This window comes from Chironomus tepperi, unplaced genomic scaffold, assembly GCF_022539635.2.
Source record: "Chironomus tepperi strain 1889 unplaced genomic scaffold, CSIRO-AGI_Ctep_v1 contig_376, whole genome shotgun sequence".
Taxonomy (NCBI): domain Eukaryota; kingdom Metazoa; phylum Arthropoda; class Insecta; order Diptera; family Chironomidae; genus Chironomus; species Chironomus tepperi.
This window is the reverse complement of record NW_027226498.1, coordinates 669,044-691,622: the sequence shown is the minus strand read 5'-3', so window position 1 is coordinate 691,622 and position 22,579 is coordinate 669,044. Positions and strand designations below refer to the sequence as shown.

At 29.2% G+C, this 22,579-nt stretch overlaps 5 protein-coding genes across 8 annotated transcripts; 3 read left to right on the top strand and 2 right to left on the bottom strand.

Moving 5' to 3' along the window:
* Positions 1-128: 128 nt before the first annotated feature.
* LOC139095743 (uncharacterized) lies at positions 129-4,223 on the bottom strand. The gene is made up of 5 exons (XM_070647209.1): positions 2,185-4,223; positions 1,871-2,122; positions 801-1,809; positions 412-734; positions 129-341 (listed from the first exon to the last, which is right to left on the bottom strand). Exons 1-5 carry the CDS (start codon positions 4,221-4,223, stop codon positions 191-193), a joined length of 3,774 nt encoding a protein of 1,257 aa, XP_070503310.1. The 3' UTR covers positions 129-190.
* Positions 4,224-4,619: 396 nt separating this feature from the next.
* ND-B18 (NADH dehydrogenase (ubiquinone) B18 subunit) lies at positions 4,620-5,318 on the top strand. Its single transcript, XM_070647526.1, has 3 exons — positions 4,620-4,794; positions 4,856-5,024; positions 5,086-5,318. Exons 1-3 carry the CDS (start codon positions 4,686-4,688, stop codon positions 5,177-5,179), a joined length of 372 nt encoding a protein of 123 aa, XP_070503627.1. The 5' UTR covers positions 4,620-4,685; the 3' UTR covers positions 5,180-5,318.
* A 57-nt stretch (positions 5,319-5,375) lies between these two features.
* On the top strand, positions 5,376-11,433 carry LOC139095952 (helicase ARIP4). Its single transcript, XM_070647525.1, has 6 exons — positions 5,376-5,529; positions 5,788-7,472; positions 7,548-9,685; positions 9,744-9,879; positions 9,942-10,631; positions 10,684-11,433. The coding sequence occupies exons 2-6, from the start codon at positions 5,834-5,836 to the stop codon at positions 11,133-11,135; spliced, it is 5,055 nt and encodes a 1,684-aa protein (XP_070503626.1). The 5' UTR covers positions 5,376-5,529; positions 5,788-5,833; the 3' UTR covers positions 11,136-11,433.
* Positions 11,434-12,474: 1,041 nt separating this feature from the next.
* On the top strand, positions 12,475-19,670 carry LOC139096172 (ETV5-related protein Ets96B-like). 2 transcript variants are annotated; one of them, XM_070647845.1, is made up of 8 exons: positions 12,475-12,505; positions 14,246-14,612; positions 14,672-14,749; positions 15,316-15,382; positions 15,442-15,503; positions 18,096-18,417; positions 18,486-18,649; positions 19,510-19,670. In XM_070647845.1, exons 1-8 carry the CDS (start codon positions 12,491-12,493, stop codon positions 19,650-19,652), a joined length of 1,218 nt encoding a protein of 405 aa, XP_070503946.1. In that variant the 5' UTR covers positions 12,475-12,490; the 3' UTR covers positions 19,653-19,670. The 2 variants fall into 2 exon arrangements, with proteins under 2 accessions (XP_070503946.1, XP_070503947.1); XM_070647846.1 differs by lacking the exons at positions 15,316-15,382; positions 15,442-15,503.
* A 42-nt stretch (positions 19,671-19,712) lies between these two features.
* On the bottom strand, positions 19,713-22,576 carry LOC139095799 (RNA-binding protein cabeza-like). Of its 3 annotated transcripts, none has more exons than XM_070647270.1 (7): positions 22,420-22,576; positions 22,277-22,342; positions 22,146-22,215; positions 21,502-21,530; positions 21,060-21,169; positions 20,758-20,998; positions 19,713-20,248 (listed from the first exon to the last, which is right to left on the bottom strand). In XM_070647270.1, exons 1-7 carry the CDS (start codon positions 22,427-22,429, stop codon positions 19,860-19,862), a joined length of 915 nt encoding a protein of 304 aa, XP_070503371.1. In that variant the 5' UTR covers positions 22,430-22,576; the 3' UTR covers positions 19,713-19,859. The 3 variants fall into 3 exon arrangements, with proteins under 3 accessions (XP_070503371.1, XP_070503372.1, XP_070503373.1); XM_070647271.1 differs by having other exon boundaries at positions 21,502-21,527; XM_070647272.1 differs by lacking the exon at positions 21,502-21,530.
* Positions 22,577-22,579: the final 3 nt, after the last annotated feature.

Genomic DNA, 22,579 nt, shown 5'->3' with positions numbered 1-22,579 from the left:
TAAGGTCATAGGTATAGCAACATGAAACTGTCAATTGCTTAAACCATTTTTTAGTCAACCGGCTCAATCATAACATGCATGAACGCTTAGTACTACACAGAAGGATTTAATAATTTAATAATGTACAGTTTTAGTTTATAACAAGTTTTTATTAAATTTAAAAATATATTCATCGTAATATAAATAATATCTATTTAAAAGAATGTTGTTTTGTGTATTCCCAAATCATAATAGCACCAGCAACGTGAACGTTTAAAGAACGAACAACTCCAGATTGTGGAATTTCTATTACTAAATCCAGAAGTCCTAGTAAATTTGCAGGAATGCCTTTCTTTTCGTTGCTATAAAGAAATTAAGACATAAAAAAAATTAAAAAGAGTTTTTAAAATAATTTATAAAAGTTTAATTTACCCCAATAAGAGAACACATTTTTTAGGCATTTTGACATCGACCAACGAAACGCTGTTCCCACTTTGCTCAGCGCCTGCTACAATATATCCTAATTGTTTCATTGCAATTAAGTAGTCGAAAAGTTGCCAGTTTTTGATCTCTGATATTTGTATCCATTTTTCTGATGTTCGACTTAGAGTTTTAAATTCGAAATTCTCTTGTGACTTTAATGAATGTATGACATATTTTGATATTCCAAAAATTTCACATGTTCTTGCTAATCCACCTAGATTTGTATTATTATCGATAAGAGATGCAACAACAATCAAATCTGATGTCGGTTTCTAAATAAAAAATATTAAATTTAATTAAGATGGGATTATAGTAAATATTAGATAAAAAAATCTTACCAAGCATGCCTCGTTTGCATCAAACGATTTAAATCTATCAGGTAGAGACCTTAATAAATTTTCTCCAGGACTTTGATTTTTATATGGCAAATATTTTTGTTGTAAATTAACAATACTGCTGTTAACATGTTCATTTAAAACAATCTCAAATTCATCTGCCATGACAATACAATCACCATCTTTTGCCATATCAGCAGCAACGAAACTGTCAAAATCTACATTTTCGTCTTCAATGATTTCTTCAAAAGACATGTTAGTAGCTCTTGGAATATCTCGATAAAATATTTGAGATCTATTCAACATCATGAAATCTTTAGAAAATCTAAAGTCATTTTTAAGTGCATTAAAGTATTTTAAGCAGTTTTTCTGCTTAACACTTTCCTGAATTACAATAGTAATCTCAAGCATTTTTGATGTGATTGCAGTTTCTGTAAATTTTGACAATGTCTTTATATGTTCATATGATAGAATCATAGTTAGTAGTGAATAAATTCTCACTCCAAAATTTTGTCCCATTGAGAAAGGAAGAATATTTTTAAATATCGAATCCAATTTTTTCTCAGCCTTTTCAAAATCTCTTTCCATTTTCATTTGCATAATTGCTATAGCGAAAATAGATTTTAAAGCTTGAGAATTTAAATCACTATTCAACAATTGAATAATATCAGGATAATGAGAAGCGAGAATTATCTCTATCATATATATAACATTAAGCTGATTATTTACTCTCAACAATTCATCAATTAATATATCGATTATTTCCTTGCTGATGTTCTTGCAAAAATATAGTGGTTGAAAATGGTGCAATTTAAGTCTGTGAATATTTGAATTAGGATAATATCTAACTTTCTTCTTGCTAATAACTGAAAGTTCTGTAATTTTTCTTCCAACAATTTCAGAAAATTCTTCTTCTCCAAATAATTTCAACAAAAGTTTGGCAATATTTAATCGGAACTTTACTTTTTGTTTTGTTTCTTCATCAAAGTTACATACAAGCTGATTTTCAATTCTGTAAATAAAGATATTAGAAAATAATTGTATGTAATTTTTAAAATATTAATTTCACTTACTGTTCATCTCGTGTCATCACATTTACTTCAAACATTGCATCTACTAAACAGCTTTTGAAATATTTTAAAACATTATTTTCAACTAATGTCGAAGAATATTCATTTAGAAAATCATATATAGCCATAAGTAATGCAAATTTGTCGTTTTCATTCGTAGAATCCATAAAATTTTTGTAAATTTCTTCAATTGATTCCATCCATGAATTTATAATTCCGAAATTTTCAATTGACTTCAGGTTGAATTTAATGAAACTGATAGAAAAAAGGGATTTATTAGTTTAATATTGTAGATTAATTTTTTTGTAGCACTTTACCTTTTCCAAAAGCTTGTCGATAAGTTAATAATATCAGATGAAGTTTGAATAAAATTCTTGAATACGATTTGGAGTTTCTCAAAAATGTTTTCATGAAATTCTTTCGATATGTTGAGCGTAACAATTTTTAAAATTTCGTAAACATCCATAATATCATTATTTGACGATGACCGTTCTAATAATATTTCAATATTATCCATAATGCGTTCAATGAATTGCAAATTTTGATTTTCATTGTTTAAAAATTGGTTTCTGATGATTAATGCTTGACAATTTGTTTGAAGTACTAAGAACTCCGGTGCAAATGTGGATAAAAAACATTCATTTTCTACAAATTTAGAATTAAAATTTTGATCATATTTCAAAATGATATATGTTGATTTTAAATATGAAAATTCAAATTTCTTATCATCCAGAAATATTGAATTGATTTTTGTCCAAATTTCAGTTATGTGATCTATTGTTTCATTTTCAAGTTTATTTTTTGAACCATTCAAACTCAATTCCAAAAGGTTTAATGTATTTTCAATTCCATTATGCTTTTGATTTGTTAACTGCTTCCAGACTTTTTCAATCATTTCATTAATTAATATGTTTGGTATGTCTTCATAATTATCCATTAAATCATGCATATCAAGCATAACTTCTATTATTAATTTTTGATTATCCTTTATATGTTTGACACTGTTCTTTACTTCATCAATTGTTTTTCCAATATGAGTTTGAAGTAATATGTATTTCCGAAATTTATAATCAAATTCATCCGAGAAAATCAATGCATAATCTTCTTCTTTTATATGATTTATACATTTGTTGAGACAATCATGATTTTCATTAATATGAAATATGTTCCTAAATATGCGCAGAACATGATGAATTCCAATTGAAGAGATAACTTTTTCAAGTAAATTTGAATAAAAGATTTTAACCATTCCTCGTATTTTTATGTTCCTTATTCGCTTTGGTATTAATTCCGTTTGTTTTTCAAAGCATACAAGAAAATCTTTGCTGTATTCGTTAGATATTTTCATAGTCTCCAAACTTTTAAGGATGTAGTAAAATGGAACAGAAAACCAATTTATTTCAACAATCAGTTCAAATATTATCTCTGAATAATTTTGCACAAAGTTTTGAACTTCTGAGAGAAACTTTTTCTCCTTAAAATCAAAAAGATGAGTGACATTCACAGCTTCAAGAATTTTAAACACTTGTTGCTTATGCAATTTTATTTCACTCATTCCAAAAATGTATTTTAATCCATAGCTTTTTACTAAGTTATTTTCATGGTTAATTATCATAGAACATAATTTGAACCAAAATGTTTTAAAACTGTCATTTATTTTCATTTCATGCAATAACTCCAAAGATGGAAGTATCAAGTGACTTTGATTTTCCTCCAAGGCCTCGATAATAGTTATGAATTTTTTCCAGTTCTCTTCATTATTTTGGCATAATAAATTATGATCTAACAAACATTTAAGAAAAAATGTTCCTTGTTTTCTAGCCAATAACGAGTCATCGTCAAAATATTTCTCAATAAAATCTAATTCTTCAATTTTTAATCCATTCTGACACAAATGTTTGAAGAAGTAACATAGATTTTGTGCGCTTATTGTGTTATAACGTTCCATTGATCGATCATATATTGCCGATAAAATAAGTTTCTTAAGCGTTTCGTCCTTTTTCAAAACTTGACACAAAATTCCAACAGCATGATGACGTACACTTGATTCTTTAAATATAAAATTCACTAATATCTCACAGTATTGCTGAATTTCATCACCGGCATAATTGTTATTTAAAGCAAAATCCACAAGAACTTTTGAAATTCTTAACTTAGCTAACATGACTTCATTTCCGGTAAGGTAATGTTTTGATGATGTAAATAATACTGGTGTGATAAGTTGCTGAAGTACTTCATCCAATAAATAATTGGAGGCATCATCATTTTCTATTAAAATTAATAACTTCATGAAAAATTCATTGCGATCTTCTTTTATCTTTCCATTGTTTAGCAACTTATTTATTGCAATTAACATTTCTTGATTATATGCATTGAATATTTCAATAAATTTAATTTTGTCTTCATGATAGAGCAAATAATATTCGTATGAATCCATAACTATTGATGTTTATTTTATGACTTCAAAATATCCACTGAAATTTATTTTTGTTTTGATTTCGTTGATGCACGTTTTGTATAAAATGTTTTGCTCAGTTCCTTTTCGAAACTTTTAGTTTCTTCATAATAGGTATTTAAAGTTTTTAAATAACAAACTTTATGAATCTATGCTAGAAGCGAAGAACAAAATACTATGAAATTGAGTAAAATTTGAATTTTTAATTGTCATTTTAATAAAATATATAAATCTTTAAAATCATTTTCAACGAATTTTCAAATTTTCCCGCAACAAGTTGCTTAGTTTTGGGATACATCCACAAATAGTGTTCCCGTTACATAATTTTCATCGTATCGAAAAAAATTATTTTAATTTTTTACGATGGGAAACGGAATAACGTTAGCATTAAAACCTGAAGTGACACCAAGTCCTAATCAGGAGTCACAATTTGATCCTCTATATGGCTTTCCAAATGGCAGAAAAGAAAGGGGTAAATCTAGAATTATAAAAATGTCCAAAAATTTTGTTTATGCTTATAAATATTTTTTTAGTTATGATAGCAACAGAGGAAGAAATGATTTCGGCAAAACTTCCACTTGAGAATCGTGACTATTGTGCACATCTTGCAATCAAATTTCAACAATGCCGTAAAGAAGTTTGGCCATGGGCCTGGAAGTGCGCTCCTGAAAAACATGAATATTTATCATGTCAATATGAGGAGTAATGAATTAACTTTTTCTCTCCAAACATTGACTAATGTGTTCTCTTACTCCTTTTTTAGCTGGATTTTAAGAATGAAGGAATATGAACGTGAAAGAAGATTAATGGAACGTAAAGAAAGAATAAGAAAGAGGAAGGAAAAACAAGGAGAATAAATTTTCCTAAAATTTTCTTAGTTTCGGATGCTCTGAAAAACTAAACTAAAACTGCTTTCAGGAACATCTTAAAAAAATTTAAATTTATTGTCCAATTAATGAAAATTACAAAAATAAAAAAAAAATACAAATCAAACAATTTCGTGTGACGTTACTGGTTTTTTGATGGGGTGTTAGAAAAGTAAAAAAAAAAAACACTCAGAAACTAAATTATCTTTCAAAATAAGAATTCAGCTAATTTTTAAGAGTTTTCACATTTTATTGTTACGATTTACGAACTATTTGATAAATTAATGGATAAGTTAAGTGTGAAAGAATTCAAAAAAACAGCTAGAAAGTTATAAAAATCGGTAAATGTTACTAAATTTTTCGAATTGAATAAAATATCAAAACTTCATTAATAATTAATTTCTGAAGCTTATATGAATGACATTTGTTCATTAAATATAATAAACTACTTAAAAATGTTATATTTAAAATGTTTTTGATATTAATTTCAACAATTTAATTTTTCTTATTTACAACTAACCATTTTTGTCTGATTTTTCTCCTTGCAAAGTATTCCTTAATAAAATTCTTTTCTTTTTCTTTTTTGTTATTGTTTTTAGTTATAGTGCATAGTCATAAGATTAACGAGTGGGAAATTTTTTAATCATGTCGTCATCTAGCCCACCTGAATTAGAAATAGAACATACTGATAAAGAGGATCCTTTAAATCTTCTCGATGACAAAATTCGTGATTTCAAAGATGTCGAAATTGAAGATAAATTTAACAGTGTAAAACGAAAATTAGTATCTGATGTTCATGTTGCTAAAAAACCCAAAATTAAGGAAGAAAATGAAAATCTTCATTCAGAATGTGAAAAAGAGAATCACAATCCACCAAGTACAGAAGAAAATTCAAAAGATGATAGTAAAATAAAAGAGGAGCCACTAAGTAATGAGGAGGAAGAGTATGAAACAGGGAATGAAATTAAATTGACTGAAAAGGACAGTAAGTTAGATGAAGATGAAACAGATAGTAAAAATGAAGCAATCTCAAAAGATAAAAAGGATAAAAAGGAAAATGATAAGAAGGTACAAAATCTTAGAAAAAATATTAAAGACGTGATTGATGAATCTCATCTGGATGCAACTACTTTGGCAGCACAACGTCAGGAATCTGAACGTTTAGCTAGATTACAAGAAGCTCAGAGAGTTGTAAGAGAAACACAACGTCAAATTGCTGCCGAAAAGCATGCCAATAAAACACAGCAAAAAGTTTTGTCGTTATTGGGCGATCAATCGAATGAACAGAATAACTCAACAATAGACTTAGATGATCCATTATTTGAAAAACTTTCACTCAATCCAGCAATAAGTATTACTCCTGCATGTAAAGAAACTCTTCAATCAATTCAATCATTAATTAGTACCGATGAAAAAATTCCTGATTCTGATGATGATGTTATAATTCAGCCAGAGGAGCCTTTTGAAAAATCTAAAGCAGTTATAGTTGATAGTTCCTCAGATTCAGATGATTGCATTATACTATCAGATGAAGAAGAGGAAGATGATGATGAGGACGATGAAAATAACAGTGGAGAGCACACAAATGATATATATAATAAACATGATGCAGAAGGTCGAGTTATTATAAATATAGGTCACAACGAAAAAGAACCGGACGTTTTTGTTGCACCTCAAATCGCAAAAATAATAAAACCTCATCAAATTGGTGGCGTACGTTTTCTTTATGATAATATAATCGAAAGTATTGAGCTATTTGATAAATCTACTGGATTTGGCTGCATCTTAGCACATTCTATGGGATTAGGAAAAACGCTACAGTTAGTTTGTTTCTGTGATATTTTTTTAAGACATACCAACTCCAAGACAATTCTTATTATTATGCCAATTAATACACTTCAAAATTGGAATAATGAATTTAACATGTGGATTCCATTGCCAGAGGATGTTGATAAATGTCCTTTGAATAATCAATGTGAAGTAAGGCCAAGAAATTTTAAAATTCACGTTCTTAATGATAGTCACAAGTCTCTAGCAATAAGATCTAAGGTGGTATTAGAATGGCAAAAAGAAGGTGGAGTTTTAATGATGGGCTACGAAATGTTCCGATTATTGAGTCTCAAAAAAGTTAAACAAAAGCGAAAGAAAGGAGGAATTCATAATTCAGAAAACGATGTTCCTACAACCGAGGATCAAGATATGTTTGATAAAATTTATGATGCATTAGTTAATCCAGGAGCTGATTTGATAGTTTGCGATGAAGGGCATCGTATAAAAAATGCATGTAAGTAAAAAGCATTAAGTTTTTGTTTTAAAAATGAAAAATATAAATATTTTTTTTTTGCCTTTATTTTTTTAGCTGCTAGTACATCATTAGCTCTCAAGCAAGTAAAAACTAAGAGAAGAATCGTCTTAACAGGATATCCTCTTCAAAATAATTTATTAGAATATTGGTGCATGGTTGATTTCGTTCGACCAAGTTATTTAGGAACAAAAACTGAATTTTCAAATATGTTTGAAAGACCAATTCAAAATGGTCAATGCATTGACTCAACACCACAAGATTGCAAACTTATGCGCTATAGGGCTCATGTTTTGCATTCTCTTTTAAAAGGATTCGTGCAAAGAAGATCACATTCAGTGCTCCAAAAATGCTTACCAGATAAAACTGAACATGTTTTACTCATAAGATTGACTCCATTCCAGAGAAAGCTTTATACAGTATTCATGGATGAAGTTGTTAGGTCTAAAAAGGTTCCAAATCCATTAAAAGCGTTCGCAGTATGTTGCAAAATTTGGAATCATCCTGATGTTTTATATAATTTTTTGAAAAAAAGAGAACTCGACCTTGAAATCGAATTAGAGGAAAATGAAACTGATCGTAAAAATGAACCGGCTTCAAACATTAAAAAAAGAGGCAGAAAAAGCAAGGACAAAGAAAAAGATAGAGAGAAGGATAAAGTAAAACAGGAAGAAGTAATTAATTCAACTATCATTAAGAAAACTGAACCCGAGGAAATCAATCCAATAAGATTAGAGGTGTCAAAGAACATTCCACAAACATCATCAGATACATTCAAACCACCTGTAACACCTTCAAGTAACGATAGTGCATATTCATCCAATCAATCGCTTTCAAGTAGTTATGAAGGTCCTAATACATATAATACGTATCCAAGTTACCAAAACTATGACATGAATAATTATCAAAATTATAACTATCCCAATGGAAATTTCTCAAACTGGAATAATACAAATTCAAACTCATATTGGCAAAATAACTATTATCAGCCTGACAATTTTTATCATCCTCCTAACTCATATCAACCATACTATGGAAATCAACAGATGGTTGATTCAAAAACCACGCCGTGTAATAATGCATCTGACCAAGAAAGGACTAACATTAAAGTTGAATCATTAAGCAATTCATCGGTTGACAAAAATAAAAAACCTATTTTGGATGGTGGGTTGTTAGCAGATGTAATACAAAAGGAAGCTAAAGAGCAGCAAGAAAAGAACAATCCAAATAAGGATGATATTGCCGACACAATTGTACTCAAAAATAGTTCCCGCGATGATGGAATTCCTTACGATTGGGCTGTTGATTTGATGAAAGAATATGTTCCTGATTTAATAGAAAATTCACCAAAATTAGAAATATTTTTGTGCATTTTAAACGAAAGTATTAAATTAGGTGATAGACTTCTTGTTTTCTCTCAAAGTCTTCTTACTTTGAATTTACTTGAGAAATTTTTGCAACGGTTGAAAATTCCAAATACTGAAAAATTTTGGGCAAAAAATCAGAGCTATTTCCGACTTGATGGTTCAACAGCTGCTCTTGAGCGCGAAAGACTTATTAATGAATTTAATTCTAATATAGATTACAAACTTTTTATGGTATCAACAAGAGCTGGATCTCTTGGAATTAATTTAGTTGGTGCAAATCGTGTTATCGTTTTCGACGCATCATGGAATCCATGCCATGACACTCAAGCAATATGTCGTGTCTATAGATACGGTCAAACAAAACCGTGCTACGTTTACCGTTTTGTTGTTGATAATTGTTTGGAAAAGAAAATATATGATCGTCAAATTAATAAACAAGGTATGGCAGATCGCGTTATTGACGAGTGCAATCCAGATGCCCATCTATCGATAAAAGAAGTGACATCGTTATGTTATGATGATGGTGAAGATCCTGATATCAAAGATTTTAAAAATGAAAGAGAAAACTATCATGATGTTGTTATGAAAAAGGTTTTAGATGATTATCCAAAGGCTTTAACAAAAGAGCCTTTCCAACATGAAAGTTTATTGATTGACAGAAAAGAGAAGAAGTTGTCACAAGCTGAAAAAAGATTGGCACAACGTGGCTATGAAATGGAAAAGCAAGCAGCAAATAAAACTACATTTAACTATAATACAGTAGGAAATAACTATAGATTATTTAGAACACCCGATGGTACATTAATTCAAAGACCAGTCATTTCTAATGTAAGAATTTTTTTAAAATTATTTTATCGAAGTTGATCATGTTAATATTTAATTTCAGAATATTCCTGCTATCCCAACTCCGAATATTCAAAATCCAACAATAAGAGCAGAGAATCCTAGACCTAATCGATGGGTACCCGTTGAAGTTTGGCAAAGCAAAGGAATCATCGCTCAAGAAATGACACTTCCACAAGGTACAATGAAGACATATATAATGTATATTGAAAAATATAGCTAAGGAATAAATTTTTTCCAGATGTTTCAATTCAAACAAATTCTGCGGACAAGTCAAAAATATTCTTAAAAGCTGGGCAGAAAATCATCGTTCTTAAATCTCCAAGAGGGATTTGTTTGCAATTAGAAAGTGGAAAAGTAATTGCGATCAGAGCATCTATGAAAGCAGGTCAATCTAATGCTTCTGGTGATTTAAAAAATTCCGGTATACCGGGTATTATGGAGGCAAACGATGCAGGAGAATTTCAAAATAGAAAACCTTTAGTTAATTCTGATGATGTTATTGATATGACTAACAGTGACGACGAGGATGAAAATAATGTTAAATCTACTAACAATATTCACGATAGTGATTTTAAAGATAAAGCAGATTCAAAAGTAGTTGAAAATGATAGCAATGTGGAAAATAATAAGGTAGACATTGTGTTTAAAGAAAAACCAGTATATAAACCAAATTTAGTTCAGAGAAAACCTAAAATTATGCCTCCTCCTACAACGCTCGTTACTACTTCTGTAACTTCGGTCAACACAACACCTTCTTTACAATCAAATCAATCTAATTTCGACACTCAATCGTCATCATATGATACGAATAATTATCATAAATGGAATAGATTTAGCAATAAATCCTCTACTAACGTGTCTAATCCACCGTATCAGGATTTAGAAAGAAATTCTAGAAACAATGATCAGCAACCGCCATTCGTTAATTGTAAGTTAGTTATTTATTTTTTCAAACTGTATTAAAATTGTAATTTTTCCAGCGTATAACCCATCAAATCCTACAGCAGTTAAAAGTGAATCTAATGATGAAAATCCTCCAAGAGAAAATTCAACTGGAAATTCTTCATCTGCTTTTCATGCTCCAGCATTTCCGAATACTTTTATGCAGCCTCCATCTCAGTACTCATCACACAACTCATTCCCACCTTATCAGAATAATAGTAGTAATAGTAGTAATAACTATAACTACCCATCGTCTAATTATAATTATTATCAACAACCATTTTCGAATCCTCCGAGACCGTATCATTATCAACCACATAACAATTATGATCCGCAATATTCTTATCATCATGGATACAATCAATATCCTAGCACTCAGATATTACCAAGTTCTTATTCCACTTCCGTACCAACAACAACCACTACAACAACGATGACCCCATCATCATCTTCCAATTCAAATTATAGTCGATGGGACTGGAACAAGTAGGTCTGATACAAAATATAATCGCATAGCCAGATGGGTTCTAAATTTAATTATATAAAAAGTAAAATATGAAAGTAATTACTTTATTGTCACACTTTATCAAAAGATTATAATCATAACTGTGTATTGACTAATGCTATGAAGTTAATATTCATCATTTTTTTGCATTGTATGCCAAAAAGTAGTAAAGTTTCTTATTGAGAAGCTTTCTGTAAAACTTTATCTAATTTTAGATTGAAAATCATCTTGATTCCTAATGAATTGTAGATGTTTAGACAAAATACATAATAATTTTAGTTAATTTATACGGTAAAAATTAGTTTTAAAACATTTAATTGTGATTTAAAACAAAACCATTACGAACAATTTATGTAGATTTTGATTTAAAGGAGTAAGAATCATAATAAAGTTAAATTTAAAAAAAAAGACTCAATTCAAGATTACTTTTTTATTTATTGCTTCTTACCTAAAAATCCTTAATTTTTAATAATAATAAATTGATTTTAATTTCAATAAACTTAATCACTGGCTGGCTGAAACAGTTTTGTTTTTCAGCTGGTCTAATTTTAGCGAATGATTTTAATATATTTCAAACAATGTGCCTACATATCACAAAGAACAAACAAAATATTCTTATTCTGGTATATTATTTAATGTTATTCCTCAGTTCCCTTACCATTTCAATTAAATTAAAAAAAGTGAAATTTTTAATAAAATGAAACGTAATCAACAGTAAAATTTAAGGATGATTCCTTTTTAAAAAGTATTCAGAATGTATTTTATTTATTTAAAGCTTTTAGTTTGAATTTCAGTTTGAACGAGCGAAATCATGAACGAAAAACCTTCTGTGGATATTCTAACCGCAAATTCCAGTTATTCTGCAATTTCATTGTAATTTTATCATCAAATAACAGAGTAAGTTTCAGAAAAGTTTACGGGGTGAATATAGTCGGAAAATTCAGTACTTGCGTAAAAATAAAAGTGGGCGGATTCGTTTTAAAAGACACTGTGATTGGATAAGAACATGCATAAATTAGTAAATGTGATATCATAATCTCAAGCATTTGATTTATAAAGATTTCATAAACGAGAAACTTTATCAGTTTTTTATACTCCTCGAATCATTATTGACTACAAAAATAGCACCAGGATTTTGGAATATTTTTTTTTTTCTTTCATCCAGACTAAAGTTTAAAAGGAAATCAAAGTGACAAAAAGGTTGAATATAAAAAGTTTAAAATAAAATTAAATACTAAAAGTGAAAGATTTACCTAAAAAAATCTCAAATGAAGTTTAATTTATTTAATTAAATTAATCATTATGACAATTAAAAAATAAATACTTTTATTTAAATAAAAATGGAAATAGAAAAAGTAAGATTTAACAATATTCTTGAATTTATTTGATTTGAAAATATGTTGCAATTTAAATTTAAACATTTGAAAAATAAAGTGTAAAATAATTAGTTTAGTGGATGCAAAGATTGCAGTCAAAAATATTGGCAGGAAGTGAAACAATCTCGCGACGGAAATCGAAGCGTGAAACGGAAATTTAAGAAAATCTTTAGATTTTGATTGATAGTAGATTTTCACCTCATCTCATAAGAATCATGTTATGCAGGAATATCATGAAACTTTCAATTTCGTTTTCCCAATATGATAAAATTCAAGAGCAAAAGATAATTTAATGGCATTTCCGATTTCCGGCATTTCTATAAAAAAAATTGTCTGGTTTAAAGTTTAGTAGTTTTACATACTCCACCCTTTTGGATCATCAATCTATTTATTTTCCTGATCCATTCATTTTCACATTGACAATGGCTTCCTGCTGTTATACTAAAAACAATTAGTATATAATTTCACTCGATTGCTTAATTGGATTGTGCCTGTAGTAATTCTATCAAATAAATTTTTTCATGTTGACAATAATGATGGGATGGTACACAAATATGTGTTGCAATATATATATCTGTCTTGTGGGAATTGACACATTTAGGTGAAATATTATAACGTTTACCAAACAATTTATCGAACATGTATCACTCTTTAAGAATGAAAATATTGTTTCATAGTATTATATTAGGTCATGTATTTACTTAATATCAAATAATTTTTCACAGGTTTATGAATTAACTGTTTTTGTCAACAATTTTATAAACCATTAATAGAATGATTTTCTAGATTTTCGATTTTATTGTATTATTGTTATTGTTCGTATGGTATAACGTGTCATGATGAATTGAAAATACGGGAAAATACAATTTTTACATACTTTGTATCACCTTTTGTATTTTTGTTTGAATGCAAGGAAGAAAAAAAAAACAAATAAAATAAAAATGTGATTGGCAAAGACATCAAACAAAGTATAGTGACGAATACCTTAAGCTTATTGGAAAAAGAAAATATTGTATGAAAATAGCAATTAGCTAAATTGATATTTCGATAAATAAAAGTGAGAATACCTATAAACAAAGTAACTGAATGACTGATGACAATTCAATGAAAGTAATCGTGATGATCAGAAATAAATGAGCAGTTCAAAATAATTAAAAATAATATGTATTTACAAGAATGGGGGTGTTAAAATCAAATTCTGTTACATACCATAGATCCTAAAAATGAATCGAATGATCCTGAAATGTTTCATAAGACTGGATGCTTTTAAGGAATCTCTAAATTTGCTTTAAATTTCAATTCACTACAAATTATGGTGGGTCAAGGATTAAGATTTTGAAATGAGAGAATTTAGGTTTTAAAATTGCTACACCTTCTAAGGAAATTTAACATTTATTGGAAGCATCCGATCTTTTAAAATATTTTTGTATCTTTCGATTTATTCCTAGATTAATTATGTCCCATTTTTTTATTATTTAGGACAAGAATGAAAAAGGATCTAGTTTATCACATTTACTGCTCCGTTGTCAAAGCATTTAGGGTTTATTTTCCCTTCAGCAGATTCACCTAAATGTGCCCATTGAAAATCAATTTAAAATGTATCACATTTTCATTCTATGACTATCCGTAATCATCGAAATCTTTCTAGCTTTTTTTGCAACACGTACAAAAAGTGTTTTTATTTTTTAAAAAAAATTTTTAATAATGCCTTTATTACAGAACAATCTCCTTAGTGTATCAGATTCGCTGCTATCTAATATACAATCACAGAATCAACAAAATAATAGCAATAGTGCAGTGACTCTTAATCACATTAATAAATCACTCAAAACATATGGAGATGAGGAGCTAGATCATAAAAATATATTTCCATCAGTTATGTATGCTCATTTATGCCAAACAGAATCAGAAACGACAGAAGATGATAGAAGCAATCAGACAAAGAAAATACTGCATTATTATCCACAAAATCAGTTTCATAGTTCAATTAACTCCCGCGCATCTTCCCCATCAAGAACGCACTATGCCCCACTTCATTTTCCAGCACAACAAATTTATAATGGACACGTAAGCAATCTTAATGACGGTATGTTATTACATTAAATATAAAAGAGAAAAAGAACTTACCATATTATATTAAAATAGAATATCTAAGCAATGAATATCGGTTAAGGGACATATGGCCACATGATAGTTTAATAGAGGAACCTGCATCAGCATTAGGTATGTTTCTTAAACTTTTTTATCAACTTTCCTTCTGTAAATCTATATATAGTTAAAGAATTTAATGCAATTGTTAAAATTTGTAATATATATCGTAAATCCATTTCAAGCATTGTTCACGTTTTAAAAAAGATTTAGGTATTAAATGTGAAAGTTCTCTCGGGATATTTGCTGAAATATTCGATTAAACAGTGTTCAATATAATGGATTGTGCAAACATTTACAAACATTATGAAAATCTTATTTTTTCATATATTCCTATCAATATCTGCAATATGCTTTCAGCAACAAAATATAGAGGCTATGCATATATATTTTTTTAAAGATAATTGTTTGATTTTAAGTAAAAACGAAAAAAATGGAAATAAAAATCCATTAAATTTCTAAGACATGACATGAATCAAGTAAATAAAAAAAAATATTGAATCATAGATTATAAAGATGTAACATTAAAGCATAATGTGGATAAGAAAGCACAGTAGGTGGTTTAGATATTTCTGAAGGATAAAATATGACAGTTAATTCAAAGTCTTTTTCCTTAATAAATTTCCCTCATTTTCTTTAAGGTAAAGATTTTCGTAGCGAACGTTCATCGTTTGTAGAGTTTTCTAAACAAGGGCATTCTTACTACAGGTAACAATAATAACATGCAAACAGCAGCTATCAATTAATTTTGGCTTCTTTACTTAAAGACTTAGTACTAATTCCTCAATATCGCCGACATCTCAATTAGTTAAAAGAGAATTTAATGAAGGTAAGTTTATTAATGAAAAAGACTTGAAATTCCCATACATATTGACAGTAAAAACTAACAACAAATCACTAGTACATTAAATCCCAAACATCTAAATAATTCAGTTTCTTTATGTATTCTTTAAGAGATTTTCTTCCCTCCCTCTTGATTTCTTGCGCTACATGATTTAAGCATTCAGATTAAATTACATTTTTTTTCTTCGTCATATATCTGCATATTGTCCCTGATGTTATGTAGGTTTTAGACCAATTCAGAAAAATAACCAATCCTGAATTATTAAAGCCCTATAATTATTATCCTAGCTAGATTACCTTGCAGCAATATGAATTTGTAAGGAAAATAGGCCAGAAATTCCACAAAAAATTTCAGAAAATTCAGAAAAAATTTCCTACCAAAATCCTCTAATTTTCTGAACGAAAATGAAAGTGATTTCGAATGTAAATTTTGGGTCCGAACTCCAAAAAACTTCGAAAAATCGGACGATTTAGGGCGGAAAATATTTTCTTATGAAAATCTTGCAATTGTTGTGCTGTTAAGAGCAATTTCCTCATATATTGCTGCGAGGATTGAAGAAAATAAACCATTCTTTAGAAGCATGGAAATTTGAAAATCAAACCTTAATAGTGTAAATTAGAGGTCTTGAACTTTATGACACACTTTTAAACAAAATGTGCTCATTCATACGAGCCAAAAATTCTTTAAGACACTCTCAAATACGCTTCATGCAAAATATAATCTATTTGAGCTCTTTCCTCCTTTATTTCTGTTAAAAGCGATACGTATTTGTACTTCATCGTTCACATCTTTTCACCCCATGAGACTTGTATTGTTAACAAAATAACATGTCTCTTTTCATCAGTGGGAGATTGGCTTTGAAATAAAAATCCAAAAGAATAACAAAATTTGCTTTAAAAAACCATTTATTTTCATATCGTACCTACCATAGAATCATCTAATGCTAAATTTGATTATGGTTTAGTAATTTATTAAAATAATAAAAAAAATCTTAAAACAATTAATTTCAATTTTAAAATATTTTGATTACGAGTTGATGATTAATAATCAGCAAAGAACATAAAGATGATGACTGTCTAAGAATATAAAATTTAAATACCGTTGTATAATGTTGTGCCTTTTTTGTACCATAGATTACTGGACAGTATGAGAATGAGAAATGAATTTTTAATCGTTCTCCTAAATAATTTACTAGCCCAATTCGTAATGCTTTTTAGTAACGTTTGCATTTTTGTTCTGAAAAAATGTTCATCTCTTCTGTACTGAAAAATATACATTTTTCCTCGTGATTAAACATTTTTTTTTAGGTTATGAATTTTTAATAATAGCTTTTCTCTCTTTCTCCATCGGGTATACTTTTCACTCTGTCTCTCCTATACTCTCTGAACGCGTACATGGATATATTTACGTTACTTATAAAAAAATCCATAATGAAATCATTTTTAAATTCATTATTAATTTAAATAATGTAGAGATCTCTATCTATATTTTTTTCTCTTTTGTTTTGCCAAATATGGTATATTGAATGGGTAACGTGAATATACAGATAACTAGAATGGTGATGAAATTTCACAAGCAATCAAACGCGTATCATAAAATCAGATATATAATAATTTCATGGTACCTATAAAAATGTTTAAAAATTGTTCAAATAAAGGAATGCTATCTTAACATTAGAGGTAAATAGACTGAGGGATAATAGACTAAGCGAGGAGCGTTCATAAGAGCAAGTGGTAAACATATTTAAAGGGGTTGGTTGGTTGGTCTCCTCTCCTGATATTGAGCATTATTTATTTATTTGTTTTTGCTTTTTCATCATGATGCTTAAAAAGATAATATTAAAGTCAAATATTTATGTAAACATTAAATTCTCATAATACATTGTAGCTATTTTACTAACTGAGTAAGTCAATTTTTCTTGTATATTATTATTATACACTGATACTAATGAGTTATAGCTCAGACAATCCCATTTCAATATTACGCTTCAACAGATGAAATAATGGAATGAATGATTAAGGATAATTGTCGAAGGGTTAATTTTATTAATAAATGGTGGAAAATTCATTTACTTTAATGCTTGAAATGTATTATTCAATCATAAAGAAGATGAATTGTGGGAAAATGATTTTTTTTTTTCTGTTTGGGTCGCTCATTTGTTTTGTAGGAATGGGGATTTAAACAGTAGACCCCTCATCAAAAAAGAAATATGTATTTCATTTTGATACTTTTGTGTCGTGGTTGAAAGAAAATGAATTGGGGGATTGTGTAGAAAAAAATTTATTCCTATTTTCCCGTGTACGCGGATTTACTCTAATTCTGGTATCAACACGACTAACTTATAAATCAATTGATTTTTCACATCTATTGTTATGCAATTGACGTGTGTCACGTCAAACACTCTCTTGGTTTTTCATTTACGCGTATCGCTACAACGAACCGTCGATGAAGTTTTAATCTAATTTTCTATATATTTTCTTTCAATTTAAAATTATGTTTTCATTGTGATGAATTTCTTCGAGCTACATTGCTGCAAAGAATTGAAAATTAAGATTTATTTTTTTTCTTCATTCGTAGTTGGTTGGCATCATCCATACACTTTCTCAGATCATCAGATTTATGCAACATCTCCATCTACTACTTTATACCAACAACAACCTGATTCTACGTCATCTCTTCATCATCAGTCAACTAATTCTGAAATGGTTTATTATAATAATTCAGATTCATCTGATTTTGTAACAACAACATCATCTAGCTCTCATCTTACAGCACCTACAACCACTCATCAATTACAAAGCAATAATTTAAATTCACCTTCTATTAATTTTCAACAGCGTCGTGGATCACTTCAATTGTGGCAATTTCTCATTGCTCTTTTGGACGAACCTGCTTCAAAGTAGGGGAATATTTATTTCTTTAAAATAAAATATGCCACAAATTTAATAAAATTATTGAAATTTTTAGTAGTTCATGCATAACATGGACGGGAAGAGGTATGGAATTCAAGCTAATAGAGCCTGAAGAAGTGGCAAGACGATGGGGAATTCAAAAAAATAGACCAGCAATGAATTATGACAAACTTTCAAGGAGTCTACGATATTACTACGAGAAAGGAATAATGCAAAAAGGTAAGATCCGCAAATTCAAAGAATTATTCTCAAGCTACATTAGTTTTTGTGAAATTTAAATTGAAGATTTATATTTTTTGATTAGGTAGATCAAAAATATTACAAAAGTCCTCATGCTATTGATCGAGGGACTTAAGCGCATTTTTTTCCCAGCGATCAGTAATTGATTAATAAGTCACTTCCAGACCTAAAATCGAGATCCAATAGGATCCTGGTCACTTCTAAACCTACAAAGCAAGATCCAGTATGATCCAGGTCACTTCCAGACCCAAAAAACAAGATCCAGTAGGATCGAGGTCACTTGCCTACCCACAAAACAAGATCCAGTAGGATCCAAGTTACTTCCAGACCTACAAAACAAGATCCAGTAAATTCAAGTCATTATACTTGATTTTTAAAAATTTCGTCATTTAACGGATTCTCTTAATTTAAACCACATAACGGTTATGACAAATTCAAACTTTGTTCTGTAAACACTGTAAAAACATCGAAGAACATTGAAAAACACTGCAAAACAATAAAAAAAACGTGTTTTTTATCGAAATAAAAAATTGTTAATTATAGTTTTTATGCTATGATTTGAAACTTTTAAATGCATTTGCCCGCCATAAAACAATAACACGGAGCTAATAAAACAAACCTGAGCTCTCTACGATGTCTAATTGCTGAGATAAGCACCTAGCCCGAACGAACGAACTAATGGCATTATTAAGCTGTCTTTTTGAAAACAAGTTTCAAAAAAAAATGCGCTAAAAATTATAAATTGTCGCAAGATAATTATTACTGAAAAAAATTGTTAATTTGACAGCTTTGTGTAGTTTTGAATTTTTTTGTACCAATGAATGAAAATCATATTTTAGTTGCAGGCGAGAGATATGTCTACAAATTTGTTTGCAGTCCGGAAGCCCTTTTTAACATGGCATACTCAAATACATCTGAATCAAGTCGTTCCTCTGTTGAGAAAACTCCTTATTTTAATCAAAGTTATACTGCTACGTCATAAAATTAGAAATTAAGTTGAATAAAGCAAAAAAAATAAAATAAATAATTATTTAAATTCCAATTTTGTGTTTGATGAATTAGGTATTTTGTTTATTGTTTATTAGAAGTTATTTCAAAATGCTTAAAAATGTTTATAATTATAAAGATTTAAATGTAGTCCCGAAGCTGAAACTTTTCAATTGAAAAGCTTTAAATCAAAATCTGGAAGTTAGTATGGTCTTTGGCGATTGAAACCACCTCCACCACCACCGCTTGATCTTTCTCCACCTCGCATACCTCCACGAGAAAAGTTTCGACCACCTCGATCACCTCGATCATCACTTCGATTTGGTCCGCCGCCACTACCTCCAAAACGTCCACCAGATCCACCACGACTACTTCCATTTCCGTCGTCTGATTTTGGAGCATTACAACGATTACATTCTTTCCTCCATGCAAAGTTTTTATTGCTACATTCTGAGCAAATCCAATCGCCATCACGATGTTGGCCTCCTCCACTTCCAGGTTTTCCTCCACTATTTTGCCCACCAAAACTTCTTGGACCTCTTTCATCACGAGGAGGACCGCTGCTATATCCACCTCCTCCACGTCTATCGCCTATGTAATTAGAAATAAATTAGTATATGTATTTATATAAATAATTTCTAGTGTTTTTATTTTAAGTCAATTTCAAATATTTCACTTTGTACGGAAAAATAAAAAATTAGTTAAAAACCCAATGGTGGCGGAACCTTGTGGAATTGCCCATGAAATCTAAAGATTTGAAAGATTTTTTAAATTTCTAGTTATTTGTTGGTAGATTTTTTAAAAAATTAAAAAATATTCGAAAAATAGTTTAAAATCAAACAAAATATTAGTTTCGAGACTTAAGACAGAAATTTTGTTTAAAATACAGATACCGGTATTAGGATTTTTTAATACCCAAATACAGGTAATCAAACGTTGATCCAGCTTTAAAAATCCCAGTGTAAATTATCAAATGTATAAAATTGAATTTCGGCAAATAACATAAAATTTGTTTTCTAAAGCTGTCCGGAAGACTTTCAGATTTTGTCTTTTTCTACACGCAAATAAACAAATGTCATTATATGACAGAATGAAATTACCTCCGCGGTCACCTCCACCTGATCCAAATGTCTTCTTGGGACCTCCTTTTTGCCATGTATTATTTCTTTGAGCAAGTTGAACTTTAATGATATTTCCATTGAAATCCTTTCCATCAAACCATTGAATAGCTCCGGAAGCTGCAGCTGGATCATCATACGTTATTGTACATTCTCCTTTTCCTTTGCCCGATTCTTTATCGCGATAAATCCAAATTTTTGGTTTATTTGTTCTCTTGTCTTTCTGTAATTCAAATTTATCAATAATAACAATTGTATTTGATATTAATGAAGAAGAAACGAACCTTTATAATGCCAATGGCACCAAAATGAGTATTGATTTCAGATTCAGTCACTTCAACGTCCATTCCACTGACAAAAACAGTATCATCTTGCACAACCATGTTGTCGTTACCTGAAAAATTTTAAAATAAATATATAAAAAAAAAACTCTTTGACAAAAATTAATAAAAATATGTTAAAGGCTAAGGGTCTTAATAAGTCATTTCAATCATCACACCAAAATTGCACAGAATGCAATGTATGTGGAATTAAAAAACTAATTACACTAAATTATTGATCAAAAGCAATTTCAAAGCAACTGATAGACCCAAAGCATAAATATCAATTTACTCGAAGGAAGTTGAGAAGAAAAAAAAAACGTTTTTGATCTCATCAAAAATACCATAATCAGTAGTACAATTAGGAATAAAACATTTTACCGAATCATTGTATTCGGTATTTTACCTTTATTAAAACCACCTCTGTTGCTTCTGCTGAATGAATACACACATACACACATCATGAAATGAAACCATTAATATTTGAACTTCTCTTATGCATATAAATTCACAAATCATTTTTCATAAAGGAAAAAAATATAAATTAATTATGAAAAATGATGAGTTTAATTATATGTAATTTTTTGATCTTAAGAGAGGACTTTAAAAGTTTTTTCATCTTATAAGGCTCTCTCAAAAATCTCATTGTTTTCATGATTTGGTTTCATTACGCTCGTCGAATTTTTAACGCTTTGGATTATGCGACACAATGCTTTACTTTACTCTTTCCATGTAATTGTAACAAACAAATTTTTCATTAACACATTTTGATGTGATAAATCTTGAAACTAACTGGATGGGATTCAAATTACTCTTCAAAAAATTTCGTTAACATCACTGCTAATCACATCCAGTAAGCTCAAATGTTTATCAGCATCGTCAAGAATCATATACGTGTCGCAAGAATTACCTTTTTGAATTCTTACCAAATAGTGGCAACCTTTTACTCATTAACGTAAACATTTCTATGTAATTTGCAATATTATTTCATATTTTTTTCGTGAAAAAACCTCTAAAATATCATGAATCAGCAGTGTAATAGACACCTACCCGAAATTTCCTCCTTTATTGTATCCACCGCCGCCACCGCGATAATTATCGGATCTTTCATTTTGGTAGTCTGAATGATAAATAAAATATTATTTAAATGCTATAACTAATGCTTATTTAATTCGTCTTACCATCATCATAGTTGTTTTGTTGGCCATAACCTTGTCCAAAACTTGGTGGAGGATAGTTATAATCTTCTAAAATTTTCAGGAATAAAAATGGAAGCCATTTTCATTTCATAAATTTTAAATCGTTTTATTGACAAAATACTTACGATCTCCCATTGTTATTTCACTCTTTTTCGTAGTTTGTACTGCTTAACTATCAATAAATTCAATCAGATAATACTTAGAAAGATTATTTCTAGTTTAATTTTAATTAAATTTTTTCAACTTTGAAAAAATGCTCTCGGTTTTTTAAAGGTTAGCATGGAA